The sequence below is a fragment of the Chelonoidis abingdonii genome, chromosome 1, assembly GCF_003597395.2.
Source record: "Chelonoidis abingdonii isolate Lonesome George chromosome 1, CheloAbing_2.0, whole genome shotgun sequence".
NCBI lineage: Eukaryota > Metazoa > Chordata > Testudines > Testudinidae > Chelonoidis > Chelonoidis abingdonii.
Genome location: NC_133769.1, coordinates 174,520,648 through 174,537,560, shown reverse-complemented (window position 1 = coordinate 174,537,560; position 16,913 = coordinate 174,520,648). Strand labels below are relative to the sequence as shown.

At 46.5% G+C, this 16,913-nt stretch overlaps 2 protein-coding genes across 10 annotated transcripts in view; one reads left to right on the top strand and one right to left on the bottom strand.

Moving 5' to 3' along the window:
- ARL13B (ARF like GTPase 13B) overlaps window positions 1–3,051 on the bottom strand; it is a 92,348-nt gene extending 89,297 nt beyond the window's left edge. For all 7 annotated transcript variants that reach the window (XM_075072745.1, XM_075072747.1, XM_075072768.1 and 4 more), the window contains exon 1: window positions 2,837–3,051. The gene's annotated coding sequence lies outside the window, so the exon portion shown is untranslated. The remainder of the gene's footprint in view (window positions 1–2,836) is intronic.
- Window positions 3,052–8,045: 4,994 nt separating this feature from the next.
- PROS1 (protein S) overlaps window positions 8,046–16,913 on the top strand; it is a 50,069-nt gene continuing 41,201 nt past the window's right edge. The window contains exons 1-2 of one of the 3 annotated variants that reach the window (XM_032795095.2): window positions 8,046–8,401; window positions 16,287–16,444. In XM_032795095.2, coding sequence (XP_032650986.1) covers window positions 8,077–8,401; window positions 16,287–16,444 — 483 coding nt within the window. In that variant the 5' untranslated portion in view covers window positions 8,046–8,076. Of the gene's footprint in view, window positions 8,402–13,539; window positions 13,682–16,286; window positions 16,445–16,913 lie in introns of those variants that run through there. The other 2 variants (XM_032795099.2, XM_075072739.1) reach the window with 2 other exon arrangements.

The following is a 16,913-nucleotide window of genomic DNA, read 5'->3' as shown; positions in this document are numbered from 1 at the left end:
TGGTGGAAGGAAATCTTCAGTAAAATAGTCCTCTCTCAGTCTGTCTCTTCCTCCCTCGTCAATAACTACATCACCTATTTTTGCTACTGCTCATGGCTTTCCCAGACAGTAGCATGAAACCAGCAGTTCAGGGGTTCTCAAATGGGGAATCATGACTCCTCAGGGGTCGCAAGGTTATTACATGAGGGGTTGCGAGCTGTCAGCCTCCACCCCAAACCCCACTTCACATCCATCATTTATAATAGTGTTAAATATTTTTTTTAAAACTAATTTAAAAAGGGGGGTGGGGGGGTCACATTTGAGGCTTGCTGTGTGAAAGGGGTCACCAATACAAACATTTGAAAACTATTGCAGTAGTTCTTGATGGCTTCTCTGCTGCCTACAGAGGTTTGAATGTCAACTACAAAACAGAGCAGAACCTTGCTAGCTTCACTCTCCTGTTGCTGCTCAGCAAAGCTACAAGCAATCTCACAAAGCACTGGAACCCAAATAAGCAGCTCTCTTTTTTACCTTCAGGACAAGCATATGAGATATAAACGTAGGCAAATCATTATCAGGAAAAAATACTATATCTATGAACAAAGTCATACAGTGGAACAAATGTAAAACACTTTTATGTATCTTCACAGTGTAGGGCAAAACTGTTTTTAGGTAAACCATCATCATGTCTTAGATTACCAGAAAATTTTTGCCTTTGCTGTGATGAGGTTCAGGGTGGGGAATTTTCTTCCCAAAACAACAGTCTGATGTCTCACTTATAAATTAATTATTTAAAACAAAACACAAAACCAAACAAAAACCAAGCCTTTAAAACTACCACTCCCCAAGAAGTGTTTTAATTTAATCACATTTGGCTCCATATTTATTACATGCCTTGCCTGACTTTTCTTAAATTTGAATTTTAGAGGAGGGGATGGGATTATTTTATTTGAATTTTATTTTGAACAAAACCTCGAGGTGGCTTCAACAGTAAAAGCTTTTTCAGCAAAAATTTTAATACTATTCCTACCCGTGAAAACTAACTTAACAGATGTACAAAATAAGGAACACTACTGTGCTATGAGACAGTATGATAGTCGAACCACTAAAAGTTGTTCTTCTGTAATGCAAAGTTACTGCACAAACAGTAGTCCAAACCCATCCATGCATCTGCAGCAATGTCCAGCCACTGCTCTGCAGACAGGTCTACTCTAGGGGTCCCAAAGACGCGGTCCATGAGGTTATTTTCTGCAGCCCGCAGGCTTCTCACAGCCCCCCCGCCCTCCCCCAGTGCTTACCTAGAGAGGCTCCAGCCTGACGCCCGGGAGCGGGACAGGCTCCCTGCCTGCCCTGGGAAGCGGAAAGAACCTGGGGAAGGAGAGGCACAGGGGCGTGTGCTTATGTTGCTTCAGGCACCGCCCCCAGCAGCTCCCACTGACCACAGTTCTCCGTTTCCAGCCAATGGGAACTGCTGGGGGCGATGACTGAAGCAACAGCATCACACACCCCTGCACCTCTCCTCCCACATGTTCCCGCCACTTCCTGCAGCAGTGCAGGGAAAGGGCAGGCAGGTCTGCCAGAGCCTGTCCCCCCAACCCCCTCCTGCTGTCGAACCCCCTGCCCTGAGCCCCTTGCCGAAACCCGACTCCTGCCACACCCCTCCTGCACCCTAACCCACTGCCCTGAGCCCCCTGCCGCATCCCAACCCCCACAATACCATGCACCCTGATTCCCCTGCCGCACCCCACCCCCCTTCCCTGAGCCCCTTGCTGCAATCTGCATCCAACCCCCTGCCACACCCCTCCTGCACCCCACACCCCAACTCCCTGCCCTGACCCCCACCACACCCCTCCTACTCCCCAACCCCCTGCTGCACCCCACACTCCAAATCCCTGCCCTGAGCCACTGCCACACCCCTCCTGCACCCCACGGGGGCAGAGAGGGGATAGAGTTGGGATGGGAATTTCAGGGAAGGGGTGGAAAGAGGCAGGACCACATGGAAGGGGCTGAGTGGGGGCAGAGCTGAGCGTGGAGCAGGGGATGTGTCAGTAATGCAGCCCTCCGGCCAATGTACTAGTCTTCATGTGGTCCGCATGGTCATTTGAGTTTGAGACCCATGCTCTAGTGTATTGGTCTCTTCCACCCTGGGAAGAGATTTTCTTCCTGGTGGTACCAAAGATCCACTCTACTCTGTCTAGAGATTTACTATGTTGTTTGCACTGTTGTCCTGGCCAGGTCAGTGCCAGACTATTAGAGAGACAAGGTAGGGAAGATATTTTCTTTCATTGGACCTACTTCTGTTGATGAGAGAGAGACAAGCTTTGGAGCCACACTGAGCTCTCTCTCCCCCACACCTGAAAGAAGAGCCCTGCTTAGTTCCCAAAGCTTCTCTCTCACTCTCGCCAACAGAAGCGGGTCCAATAAAAGCAATTACCTCACCCACCTTGTCTCCCTGCAGACTTAACAGTCGGACCAAGGCTTTGCCCACAGACTCCTCTCCCGGGACTGAAGCAACCCGCCTTTGGCCAAGCAGACACTCGGGCTGCACCACACCACCCAGCGGAATGATGCGCTGGGACCGCCTCCCTCCACCGAGCCCCGGGCTAACGCTCCCGCCAGCAGGCACCAGAGCCCGCCCCAGTGTCTTCGGCCAGGCCCCCGCGCCTCGCAGCTGTCCGGAGCCCCGCATGAAGCTGGGGCGCGGCTCCCGGACGCAGAGCAGGGCCCGCGGGCACCGCGAACGAGCCCAGCAACCCCGGCCCTGACGCAGGAGCGAGGGGAGCCGGGGCAGGGACCAGGCCCGGCGGGGGGGGCGGGGTCAGAGGCTCCAGCCGGGCGCTCGCGGCCACCCCGTTACCTGGCGCTCAGCAGCGGGGCGAGGCGACGAAGCCGCGTAGGCGCCTGTGGCCCCGCCCGCCGGCTGCTCCTCGCGCGCGCCCCCCCGCCATGAGGGCCCCGGAAGGGGGGGGAGCCGCGTTCGGGTCGGTGGCTGCACTCAGCAGCGGCTCCTGAGGGCCCAACGCTGCCACTGTTGTAGCACGTGACTAGGCTCACGTGACTGCCCCCTCCTCTGCGCTCGCCCATTGGCTGGGGTCGCAGCCACACGGAGAACGCTCCAAGCGAGGAAGAACGGGCACGTAACTAGGATGGTAACCCATGGTTACCGGGAAGGGGCGGGGCCACTATGAGAGCCAACGAGGGGGCGGAGCTGTGGGAGAGCCAATCGGGAGCGGGGGGATTTTTGTTGATTAATGAGGAAGGGCAACCAATTGCTTCACAGGGGCGGGTATAGAATTCTTGTGGGGGAGAGTCCAGCTTCCAGCCATTCACCCTTTTATAGTCTCCTAACATGAGGCAGGGCTCACCCCATCCCTGCAGGACCACGTGTCCCCGGGGTGTCCGGCTGGGGAGCTGTGCCTGGTGTCCCCTGGGAGGGTGTGGCTGGGGAGCTGTGCCTACTTGTGATATTACCTAGCTGTACAATCTGGACTGTTCAACAACTGTGTCCCTGCAATTCTCCATCCTGGGGTATCTTTTGCACTGTTTTGCTGTGAGAGTAACCACTCCTGGTCTGCTCACACACAGCCTTCAGCATGTAAGTTACTTGGTTCCCTTATAGTCTAGAAGTGATATGGCCAGCCACCCTTGAATTACAGTGCATAACAACCCCAGCAAACTCCCAGTCCTAGACTTTCCCGCAGAAATGTACTTCTTGTACAGCTCTCTCCTGGACAACGCAAGTTTATACAAAGTCTGTCATTTCATTCATAGAAAATGATGTGTACAACCCATGTTATCCCAAATGGAGTTTCCCGACTGCTTCAATCTAAACACACTGCTTTAAATAAAACAATAAAACAAGTTTATTAACTACAGAATGATAGATTTTAAGGGATTACAAGTAATGAGGCATAACTGTAATTTATTTTCTTGTAACTGTTGGTTACAAGAAAATAAAACTTAAGCTAAATGAATTCAAACTCTTACCCATTGTTCCAACAGTCTTACTGGTTGAATTTCTTTCATTGTCCCAGTTCAATGCTGCTTCCTTTGTTCTTCAGGTGTTGTGGATCCCATGGACAGAGAGAAAGGGCTTAATTTGGGGCATCTGCCCTCCCTTCTTATAGTTCTTTCTTTTCTTCAAGAAGCATCTCTATGGGAGGTTTAGGAGACAGAAAGTGTGTGTGGACAGAAACCCGAAATTGTTTCTTTGTCCAGATGTAGATTTTTCACCCACACCCTCTGCCCTGCCAAAAAATGGCTGCTTAACCAGGTGATGGTCCATTTGATTTTGTTGACACCTGGCTGAGGGGTGAGCTTGACTTCTGTCTCTGGGCAACTTCTTTGTGGCCGCTCCCCAAACTTGGAACAAGTTCAGGAACATGTCTTAATTATATCATGCACAGGAATCTTATAACTTTACATACAAGGTTGTAAATTATGTATTTTTAAATGATATACCACAAGGCATACTTTGTATAAAATTTATCATAATCCTGTGAAGGGGTGAACACAAGGGTACAGGCTGTCACACTGGTGTCCCCGGGAAGATGTCTGGCTGGGGAGCTGTGCCAAGTGAGTCTAGGAAGCTGTCCATCTGAGGAGCTGTCTCTGGTATCCTGGGGGAGGTGGGAGGGGTCTTGCTGGGGAGCTGTACCTGGTGTCCCTGAAGGGATGTCTGTGGCTGGGGAGCTGTGCTTGGTGTCCTTGAGGAAGTGTCTGTCAGTGCCTGGTGTCCTTGGGGGTGGTTGTGTCTGTGGCTGGGAACTGTGCCTGGCAGTGATTTCCCTACCCCCCCCCCCCCCCCCAGTTTGGCACTAGTTACATGCCAGACCTGGTCTGAACTTTGCAACTTTGTCCTCACCACAACTATTTCACATTTGGGACAATATATACCTTCACATCAGCGGCATGCTATGGGTACCCACATGCCCCACAGTATGCAACATTTTTATGGCTGACTTAGAACAACGTTTCTTTAGCTCTTATTCCCTAATGCCCTACTCACACTGATGACATCTTCATCATCTGGACCATGGAAAAGAAGCTCTGGAGGAATTCCACCATGATTCAACATTTCCATCCACCATCAACTCAGTCTAGACCAATCCACACAAGCGTCATTTCCTTGACACTACTGTGCTATAAGCAATGGTCACATAAACACACCCTATCCGGAAACCTACTGACCGCTATACTTACCTACATGCCTCCAGCTCTATCCAGGACGCACACACGATCCACTGTCTTCAGCCAAGCTCTAAGGTACAACCACATTTGCTCCAATCCCTCAGACAGAGACAAACACCTACAAGACTCTATCAAGTATTCTTAAAACTCAATACCCACTGCTTAAGTGAAAAAACATATTGACAGAGCCAGAAGAGTACCCGAAGTCACCTACTACAAGACAGGCCCAACAAAGAAAATAACAGAACACCACTAGCCATTACCTTCAGCCCCAACTAAAACCTCTCCAGTGCATCATCAGATCTACCATCTATCCTGAAAGATGATCCTCACTCCCCAGATCTTGGGAGACAGGCCTGTCCTCGCTTACAGACAGCCCCACCTGAAGCAAATACTCACCAGAACCATACACCACAGAACAAAAACAACCCAGGAACCTATCCTTGCAACAAAGCAGATGCCAACTCTGTCCACATATCTATTCAAGTGACACCATAAAGACCTAATCACATCAGTCATGCCATCAGGGCTCGTTCACCTGCACATCTACCAATGTGATATATGCCATCGTGTGCCAGCAATGCCCTCTGCCATGTACATTGGCCAAACCGGACAGTCTCTACATAAAGAATAAAAGGACAAAAATTGACATCAGGAATCATAACATTGAAAAACCAGTAAGAAACATTTAACCTCTCTGGCATTCAGTAACAGATTAAAGGTGGCATTTTGCAACAGAAAAGCTTCAAAAACAGACTCCAAATGAAACTGCTGAATTTGAATAATATGCAAACTAGATACAATCAACTTAGGCTAAATAGAGACTGGGAATGGCTTTGCCATTACACACATTGAAAATTATTCCCCATGTTAAGTATCCTAACATCTTCTGTCAAAACTGTCTCAAACGGTTATCTTGATTATCACTACAAAGTTTTTTCTCCTGCTGATAATAGCTCATCTTAATTAATTAGCCTCTAGAGTTGATTGGGCAACTCCACCTTTTCATGTTCTGTGGTATATATCTCTCCTCACTATATGTTCCATTCTGTTCATCTGATGAAGTGAGCTGTAGCCCACGAAAGCTATTGCTCAAATAAATTTATTATCTCCAAGCTGCCACAAGTACTCTTGTTCTTTTTGCGGATACAGACTAACACGGCTGCTACTTTGGAAACCTGCAGTTCTTGTGTTATGTGAAGGATTACATAACATTTCCTTATTCACTTTCTTCACACCAGTCAAGATTTTGTAGACATCTATCATATTCCCCCTTAGTTGTCTCTTTTCTAAGCTGAAAATTCCCAGTCATTTTAATTTCTCCTCCTGTTTCATACCCCTAATCATTTTAGTTGCCCATCTCTGTACCTTTTCCATTTCCAATATACCTCTTTTGGGATGGGGAGACCAGATCTGCATACAGTATTCAAGGTGTACACATACCATGGATTTATATAGAGGCAATATGATATTTTCTGTCTCATTATCTATCCCTTTGATTCCCAACATTTTGTTTGCTTTTTTTGCTGCCGCTGCACATTGAGTGGATGTTTTCAGAGAACTATCCACAACGACTCCAAGATCTCTTTCTTGAGCGGTAACACGAATTCAGACGCCTTCATTTTGTATGTATAGTTGAGATTGTTTTCCAATGTGCATTGCTTTGCACTTTTCAACATTGAATTTCATCTGCCATTTTGTTGCCCAGTCACCCAGTTCTGTGAGATCCCCTTGTAACTCTTCGCAGTCTGCCTGGCACTTAATTAACTTGAGTAGTTTCGTATTATCTGAAAATTTTGTCACCTGATTACCCATTTTTCCAGATCATTTATGAGTATATTGAGCAGTAATGGTCTCAGTACCGACCCCTCTGGGATACCACTATTTATCTCTGGCCATTCTGAAAATGGATAATTTAGTCCTACCCTTTGTTTTCCGTATTTTAACCAGTTGACTGATCCATGAGAGGACTTCCCTCTTATCCCATGATGGCTTACTTTTCAAAACTCAATTTAAATTAAATATCTTTTTAAAATTTTTATATATTTTTTTTAGAAATCTAGACCTGTTATATATAATTTGCATGATCCTTATGTTAAATTTGCATTGTCCTAACAAAACATTTACTTTATTCATATCTTGTTTATATATCTCATTGGCCCTAAACGCCCCCCCTGTAAATTCGAACACCTCCCCTAATTTCAATTCCTGGGGAACCTACTGGTGCCTGGTGACTATCCACAAGGGAGTGTCTGTGGCTGGGCAGCTGTGCCTGGTGTCCCCAGGCAGGTATTGCGCTGGGGAGCTGCGCCTAGGGTTCCTAGTCCTCCAGGATTGTCCTGGAGTCTCCAGGAATCAAAGTTTAATCTTTAATTAAACATTATGTCGTGTGATGAAATCTCCAGGAATTTGTCCAACCAAAGCTTGCAACCCTACCTGTCCCTAAGGGCTGTCTGTGGCTGGGGAGCTGTCCCTAGGGTCCCTAAGGGCAGGGGCAGCTCCAGACCCCTGCACCGCCAAGCGCGTGCTTGAGGCGGCATGTCCCCGCGGGGGCGAACGGAGGGGGGACGCGTGTCTGCCGGTCGCCAGGAGGCTCTGGTGGACTTCCGCGGGACCGGCGACCAGCAGAGCGCCCCCCGCAGCATGCTGCCCTGCTTGGGGCGGCGAAATGTCTAGCGCTGCCCCTGCCTAAGGGGCTGTCTGTGGCCGGGGAGCTGTGCCTGGGGTCCCTAAGGCGTTGTCTGTGGCTGGGGAACGAAGCCAAGGAGTGAACTTTTGCAGGCTCCTGTTTTACTTTATGCGATTTCTTTCTCGCCCACCCCAGCTTTCCGGGCAGCTGTAAACCAGCGCTTTGCGCTCAGCAGCCTCCTGGCTCTAGCTGCACTGTAAGCTTCGCGCATCCTGTTTATGCTCCATGAGAAACACTTAGGAATGCTTCCTGGAAGGGTCCAGCCCCCCCATTATCATTCCCTCCCCCAGCTCTCCAGGACGGCTGGAATCTGGCACCAGATCTCCTGCTGCTGCGGTTCTGCTATTTCACAGAAACTGCAGGCACACAGCGAAGCTGTGCTAACTCAGGCGACTTGTCTGTCCATATCTTCCCAGCACCAGCCACATGTGCCTGGTAACCCCTTCCAGCTGCTGTCTGTAAGAATGAGGCTGCTAGGCAGGCGCTGCGTCGCTTTCCACACTTGTTTGGTTGTGGTGATTGCTCTCTCAGAGGCCAGGACATGTAAGTAAATTCGGCAACTTCAAAACTTAGGCAAAGTTCACACATGCTTGTTTGTATGAATAATTCGGGTTGGTTTTGCCCCTTCCCTTATTCTTTGTTATGCACAGAACTTGGAAACTTACTATGCATAACAAGGCGATGGTGGCAGCGGTCTATTAATCTATAAGGCTCTTAGATTGCAGTCATAGAAAACAACATTACTGCTTTGTACATTTGTGGAAATAATTTGCTGCTTGCCTGTTTTCTCCTGAAGACAGATCAAGTGCCATTAAGAATGCAGAATTCAGAATGAGTTAGGCCATTAGCCGCCATTTGTGTCAAGTTCTCTTTGCCCCAGGCATCAGAAGGAGAGGGGTTTGTTCTGAAAACGTGACAAGATTTCCAGTTTTTGCAAGGATAGTTCTAACTTCTTCCCCCGTTTGTTTACAGACGAAGCAGACCCCTTATCATCTTTGTGCAATGCCTGAACTTTGAGCTTCAGCGTTGCTGTTTTTGTTTGTCTTCAAAATGCATTAATATGAGTTGGCAAACCAAAATAGACTCCCCATACATTGATTTCGCTAAATGCGGAGGTAACTTTTGTTGCAGAAACAGGTTTATGTTGCTAATGTTTTTAGCACTAAAAATATGCAGTCCTGTGACTAAAGTAGACTCTAAACGAGACTTATTGAATTCAAGTTGGGGCCCTTCTTTGCGCCTGGTCAATATTTTGAGTATTACTTACTTATTTCCAATGAATTGTTAATACAACTGTAGTGTTGAGAAAGTGCTTATTTTTGATTTATTATTCATTTGTTTTCTTAAGTCAAATGACTGTGATCTGAAGGTTGCCTGAGCAGCATAACTTCAAACCTGATGCTTTGAAATTAGGCAAATGCCACTGGTAATGTGGATTAGATGAAAAGACATGTCCATATAGGCTTTTGTTAATGTAGAGAGAGGAAAAATATTCTAGAAGTAATGGGGGGAGGGGGTCAGTTTGCACTCAGGTCAAACATCACCTTTTTGCTGGTGCCAGAGTAAGAACATTCACAGGGAAGTAATTTGTGGCACTAGCAGAATTAACACCTTTAATATATAAGCATGTTTATGACCTGTTTAATGATTAAACAGTTAGAAAAAACCTAATATTTACCATTCAATCTTTTGTTTAAATGCTAGAGAATGATGAAAGCTCATTTTATACCTTATTTCTATGGAGAGTCTAAAAACCCCCCATTTTTCATATGCCTTTTTCTTCTTTGTTCATGCCTTCTTACTTAGTTTTCTCTCTTCCCTTACTCTCCCATTACATTACCCTCCCACTTATCTTTCCATGGACATTTATATTTGAAAATTAAAATTGCTTTCTAGGCTAGTATTCCAGTTCCAGCTCTAACCAATGTCAGGTGTTTTCAAAAACATCCCCAATAATTCATCTTGTTGTTATGGACTCATTAAATTTAAATCCAGAAGGGACCACCAGACCATCTAGTCTGACTTCCTTTTTCTCACAGGCCACCACAACCACCGAGCACCTGCCTAAACCCAACAACTGACATTTTACTGCCCACAAGTGACTAAACTAGGATGTGCCACAGGCAGAGAGTAGGAGGGCCTGAAGTATTCTCAGGCCCCTATAATATCAGGAAATTCATCCTGCAATGGCAGAGAATTGTGTAATACTATAACCATCATGGAAAATTTGCTTTTGTGTATGGCTGCTAATCGCTTTACGCTTTGAAGCAAGAGGATGGGCAGCCCTTATAAATTTTGTAGTATGTACAATAACTACTTATGCTGTTCAAATTCATATAAGTGGCTAATCAATTTTAACTAAAATATTTTTCTCAATAATATCCTGCAGCAGTGAGCAGGATTAGTTAGGGAAACAAAGTGTCATCAGAAAATGCCAACTAGTTGAACTCAAAATATTTTGTGAAAACATCTTGGGTTTGCCAAACTTTCGTTGAATCACACCCAGGGTTCCATCAGAAACCTGCCCGGTTTCCTGGTGGGGTGCTTGGGACCCCATGTCTTCCAGGGCTTGTGGCTCTGGGACAACTGCTGTGCACTGTCCCAGGGCCACAGATCCCTGGGAGTCCTGGCAGCTGCTGATTGAAACTGATGCAGTTCTTGTCAATTCCAACACTGCTTTACAGCAGTGGTGAAACTAAAGTCAACATAATTCTTGTTAATCAACTGCTACTGGGGTCCTTAAGAGCATATTTCATTTCAGAAATGCCCTCTGTCAGCATTGCCAAAACAAACAAAATTCAGAATTTCTGGTTCACTGGAAACTTAAAAAATAAAAAAATTTAATTCTGAACTGGAACAAAACCAAATGTTGAAATATTTAAATTTCCTGCTAACCAAAAACCCCAAATTTCAGCCAGCTCTGCTCTTCTTGTTCTTTATTATAAGAAAAAGTAAATTGGATCTCCCAAATGTCCTTCTGTCGACCTTTAATTATTTTGTATGACCTTGGAGAAAAAACAGTTAAATTAAAAACATTAAAGTTGCAAAGTCAAGCACTCAAAATTTAGGTAATGCCAGACTTAGCATTACTCATACAATCTTAATTTAGCATCCTCATGCACATGCATTATGAGTAGGGCCCTACCAAATTCATAGCCATAAAAAATGCATCACGGATCATGAAATCTGGTGTCCCCCTTTGAAATCTAGTCTATTGTGTGCTTTTACCCTATACTATATAGATTTCTTGGGGCAGACCAGCATTTCTAAAATTGAGGGTCCTGACCCAAAAGGTAGTTGCAAGAGGGTTGCAAGGTTATTTTAGGAGGGTCATGGTATTGCCACCCTTACTACTGCACTGCCTTCAGAGCTGGGGGCTGGAGAGTGGTGGGTGTTGGCTGGGTGCCCAGCTCTGAAGGCAGTGCCCTTCCAGCAACAGCACAGAAGTAAGGGTGGCAATAGCATACATAGGCACTGACTCTGTGGGTGCTCCTGGGCTGGAGCACCCAAGGAAAAAAATTAGTGGGTGCTTAGCACCCACCGGCAGCCAGGTTCCTTCCTCTCCCCCAGTGCCCCCTTGGGAGTAAGAAGTTAATTGCTACATGGCAGCTATATTACTGATTTAGCTCCACTTTCTGAAGTATCACTATGTTTAATTGGTTTTTTTTTGAGCGCTTGTGGGCCAAATCACAGGTACACTATGGTTGCTTTGTGGTCCTTTGGTGACACAAAACAACTGTAAACCCTTCTTAACCAGCCCATTTAAGCCAGATTTATGGCTGCTTTGCAGCACCAGAAAGCATACATGGAGTGAACCGGTGAATTTGGTCCTGTGTTTTTATTTCTTTCAACAGTACTATTTCTAAATAAGCACTTGATAAATAATTGTTAGATAATTATGGCCCATCCAGTGGCTATCGACATCAATAGCAAGATTCTCAGTGGACTTCAGTTGTAGTTTGATCAGGCCTATTATATTCATTTTTTGTTTGACAGCTTCATGAGATAATCTGCGTTCCAGTAATGAAACATGCAGAATAGATAAGGGTTTTTTTTTAATGAAACAGCAGAATGCATGTAAAGAAAGATGTGTTCAGCAGATAAACTAATGTACTTTCCTTGCACTCCAATAAAAATATGGGGGGAAGCACAGGAAATCACAAAAAGAGAAGTGACAAAACCCCTTTCTGCTTCAAAGGGAGTAGGATCAGGCCTTTTGGTGGAAGTGAACAATCTGTCATTGTTAAAAGTAATAGGAAACATTACATATTAAACATATTAAAAATAAATTAACCCAACTGTTGTGTATAGAAGGGCTACCAACAACAGCTATGCAGTATTGCCAGGTTACAGTGGATTAGCATTACCTAACAATTTATTTACACAGTAGCGGTTACTGGAATTGGAAGGTTGTTTCTATGGGGAATCCACCCATATGAAACTTTTTAAAGCCCTCTGTGATTATTCTTAACATACACAATTTTATTATTACTGAGGCTTGATCTCTTTCAGCCGCTGTTTTTTGTCCCTCTACATGCAAAGCTGCTGTACCACTCTATGGATGGCTCAAATGGTCATCTTTGATTAGAGAGAGACAAGATAGGCAAGGTAATATCTTTTATTGGACCAACTTCTGGTACAACAGACAAGCTTTTGAGCTCCACAGAGCCAGGGCTGGCTTTAGGCCTATTCCACCAATTCCCCCGAATCGGACCCTGCGCCTAAGAGGGCCCCGTGCCCACTGAGAATCCCTTCCCTGGCTAGAGGCACCTTTTTAATTTTTACTCACCTGGCCGCACTTCGGGTCTTCAGCGGCAGTTCGGCGGTGGGTCCTTCGCTTGCTCTGGGTCTTTGGCGATGGGTCCTTCAGTGCTGCCAAAGACCTGGCGTGAGTGAAGGACCCACCGCCGAAGTGCCGCCAAAGACTCGGAGCACCACCCAATGAGTACAAGCCCCACATGTTTTTTTACGTGTGTGTGTGTGTGGTTTTTTTTTTTTAGTCATCCCTGCCGGGGCCCAGTCGAAACTGTTCGAATTGGGCCCCGCATTTCCTAAAGCCGGCCTTGCACAGAGCTGCTCTTCAGGTCTGGAGAAAGAAACCAGAATGGCTGAGTTAAATACAAGGTGGCACAGATTAAGCATAAAGGTTTCACACATGTGGGGTGTTTTTTCACAACATGAACTTTCCTTCATGGGCAGGGCTGGCGCTTCCATTTAGGCGGCCTAGACAATCGCCTAGGGCCCCAGGATTATTGGTGGGCGGCATTTTGCCGGAGGGGGCTGCAGGCGGCTCCGGTGGAGTTGCTGCAGTTGTGCCTGCGGAGGGTCTGCTGGTCCGTGGCTCCGGTGGAGCTGCCGCAGTCGTGCCTGCGGACGGTCGGCTGCTCCCACGGCTCCGGTGGACCTCCCGCAGGCACAATGCGGCAGCTCCACCAGAGCCGTGGATCAGTGGACCCTCCGCAGGCACGACTGCGGCAGCTCCACCGGAGCCACGGGACCAGGGCACGGAGCGGCGAAATTGCCATGCGCCTAGGGCGCAAAAACCCCTAGCACCAGTCCTGTTCATGGGAAAAACTTTTCCATCATCTTAACAGCTCTGTGTGTGCGATTCTTCACCCTTCAGGGTTTTTCTTCACTGGTCTTGTAACATCTACAAATGGATCACTATGCAGGTGGAAGAAATGAAATACTGTGGCCAGTTCTATGCCAGCCAGAATTGCTAGCAGATCACTGAGAGAAAAGCCTGGCTCACGCTTCAGAGATGTAGGACAGCTGGTCCATTGTGCACCTTTGCCTTGCCCTTAATATCTTGTTAAAATGAAGGTGAGGTTGAAGCCAGTTATGCAAACTTAAATCTTCAGTGTAACACAAGCCCATGCAACAAAAAGCAGAACAAATACAACGAGGAAGTTCTTGTGAGAGATGCCTACATTTGATAGGATATCTACTGATGCAGCTATTGAGAGTCCCTCGGTCGCATTCCTTATATTTAATAGATTAGGTGTAGTATTGTGTTTGAGGCATGTAGACTAGTTTTAATATTGTGTTTGAGGCATTCCACCCAAGAGCAATCCATAGCAAAGGATAAATGTTGCTTCAATGGGAAGGTCCACAACACTCTTGCTAATGCATCATATCACTTGCGCTCTTCTGTTATTCTGTTTAGCAGTGTATAAACCAGGGGTCTCAAACACGCGACCCGTGCCTGACCCTCCCCCTGGCCTACTTCCAGGCCGGGATGGGCAAACTACAGCTGCAGGATTGCTCACCTCGAGCCCCACATCGCTCCCTGAAGTGGCTGGCATCACGTCCCTGCGGCCGGAGGTGGGGGGTGCGGAGAAGCAGAGGGCTCCATCCGTGTGTTTCCCTGGCTTCCAGGCACTGCTCCCTCCACCCCCCTCACAGCTCCCATTGGCTGGGAATGGGGAACCGCGGCCAATGGGAGCTTCGGGGGAGGTACCTGGACGTGTGGCAAGCAGCACATGGAGCCCTATGTCTCCCTCCCCCAGGGGCCACAGGGACATGGTTCCAGCTACTTCCTGGAGCGGAGTGGGGTGGGGCTGGGGCTGGCAGCCTGCCCTGGCCCCGGTGTGCGCTGCTGCCACCCCAGAGCCAGAGCCCTCCTGCACCCTGCCCCCCAACTCCCTGCCCTGAGCCTCCTGCCTGCACCCCAATCCCCTGCTGCACCCAAACTCCCTGCCCTGAGCCCCCTGCCTGAATCTCAACCCTTTGCTGCACCCTAAGCCCTTGCCGTGAGCCCCCTGCCACATCCCACACCCCTTCTGTACCCCAACTCCCTGCCCTGAGCCCCCGCTGCACCCCACACTCCAACTCCCTGCCCTGAACCCCCTGCCACATTCCACACCCCTTCTGCACCCTGAGCCCCCTGCCTGTACCCCAGCCTCCTGCTACACCTCAACTCCCTGCCCTGAGCCCCCGCCATACCCCTCATGCACACTCTGGGGGCAAGGAGGGGGCAGAGTTGGGATGAGGACTTCAGGGAAGGAGTTGGAATGCGGGCAAGGAAGGGATGGGAAGAGGTGGGGCCTCATGGAAGGGGTGGAGTGAGGGCAGGGGCCGGGGGCAGCCCTTGGGCCAATGAACTAGCCCTCATGGTCATCTGAGTTTGAGACCTCTGGTATAAACAGTGGAATGCTCACTGTTGCTGGCATATACATGCTAGTGAATCAAGATTTCAGATATTCAATACAATCCTCTGTCTGACCATAAGTTACATCTGCCTGAACTGATTCTCATAGGACAGTAATGAATATTATGCACACCCTGTCTGATCATGCACTGCAGGCCTCATACGTTCATTCTAATCTGATAAGGTAAATTGTGAAAATGCTAATTAGTGCAATGCAGGTATAGAACTGTGGTGCCCATCAGCTAACATGTCAGCCTCACCCTCTAACCCTATGACTTGGACTTTTTACAGGTCTGTTTATCCATATCTTTCTTGTTAACTAGGAATAGCCAAAAACAAATACAGCAACAGAAAAACCCTAGTCTAATTTAGGTGCTGTATCTGCAGTACCATGTGAGGAATGTATTAAGGGCTTGATTCAAAACTCATTCAAATTAGTGGGAGTCTTTCCACTTTGAATCAGATCCCAGTAGAATAGTGATTATTGCTACAACAAAATATTCTCCAACTAATTCATTTATTCACAAGACATTTAAAATTAAAAGTCAGTAATAAGAGCAACATGGAGATGTTCAAAAAGTAAATAGTGATACACATGTAGCATTACACCTATAAAATATATAGATTGTCCGTTAAGTATCTCCATTAACATTTGTAGAGGGACATGAATTTCCTTTCACAACATCAGCCCAAACATTTTTCAAGCTGTGCCGCTAGTGTCATCTCCTGAGATTTTGCACTGTGTACTGGGTTGTTAACATTAGGTTGTGAAGTATTCATAAAGTATTTACTTTAGAAGTATTAGCAGGCTTCTCTTGTCTTATAAAAAGCATTTATGGCCTCATATAAAATAAGTGGTTCACAGAGTACCTTACTTCTACGTAATTAAAACAGGTTATTTTAACATATTGTAAGATTCTGCATAATTTTTCATCCCGCTTGTCAAGTCTCTCCCTTTTTTTAGAATACCCAGGATTAAAACAATGTTTTCCAATAACACAGTGACATTTAAATGATGCTTTGGGCATGGCTTTGTACAAAGAGATCTAAGAATCCCTGTAAATGTCAATCAGGATATTTATTTTGGCAACTAACACACAGATAAAGCAATCCTGAAATATCCTTCCTCTTTCCCACATTGTCTGACAAGGTTGCACATGGCTACAGCATGACTACCAACTGAATTCTGATTTTTGTTCTAGCACCTCACTCTAAGTTAATTTTTACCCTACCACATTGCTGAGCTGTACAATGTGAACAATGTTTTGTTCTACAAAGTTTTGTCTCAGCAGTATGCCTCCGAGTTCCTGGTTAGGAAACGTCGAGCCAATTCTTTTATGGAAGAAAGTAAGAAGGGAAATTTGGAAAGAGAATGCATTGAAGAACTGTGCAATAAAGAAGAAGCCAGAGAAATATTTGAAAATAATCCTGAAACGGTAAGAATTTGATAAGCATTTGAGAACTGGAGAACAGTTTTGTGCAGAGGAGGCAGAAAAAAACCTGGAAATGCATAGGTTTCTATATAGTAGGGCTAAAAAGCATTCAGACCAGGAGTGAAATTCTTCCATGTGCCGAGTGCCAGCCCAGTGCATATGCACATTACCTATTAAGGGAGACAGATCATATGCACAAAGTATGGCTGTGTGTACTTCCTTTGATTTTTTTTTTTGAAGGCACAAATTTCCCAGCACTCCATACATGGAACACCCATTGGCCTCAAATAAGAATTCTACAGAGAGACCACTTGCAGAACAAAACGTCTCCTAACAAATTACTGGTGCAGCCATTTTTATCATAAAGATATTGGGCAGCCTTGCTGGAGGACTTTCTTCTAAGTACAAGAGTCTAGTGCCTGAGTTCATACACAGCACACTGAATCTACAATGTTAAATGTTTGAGACATTA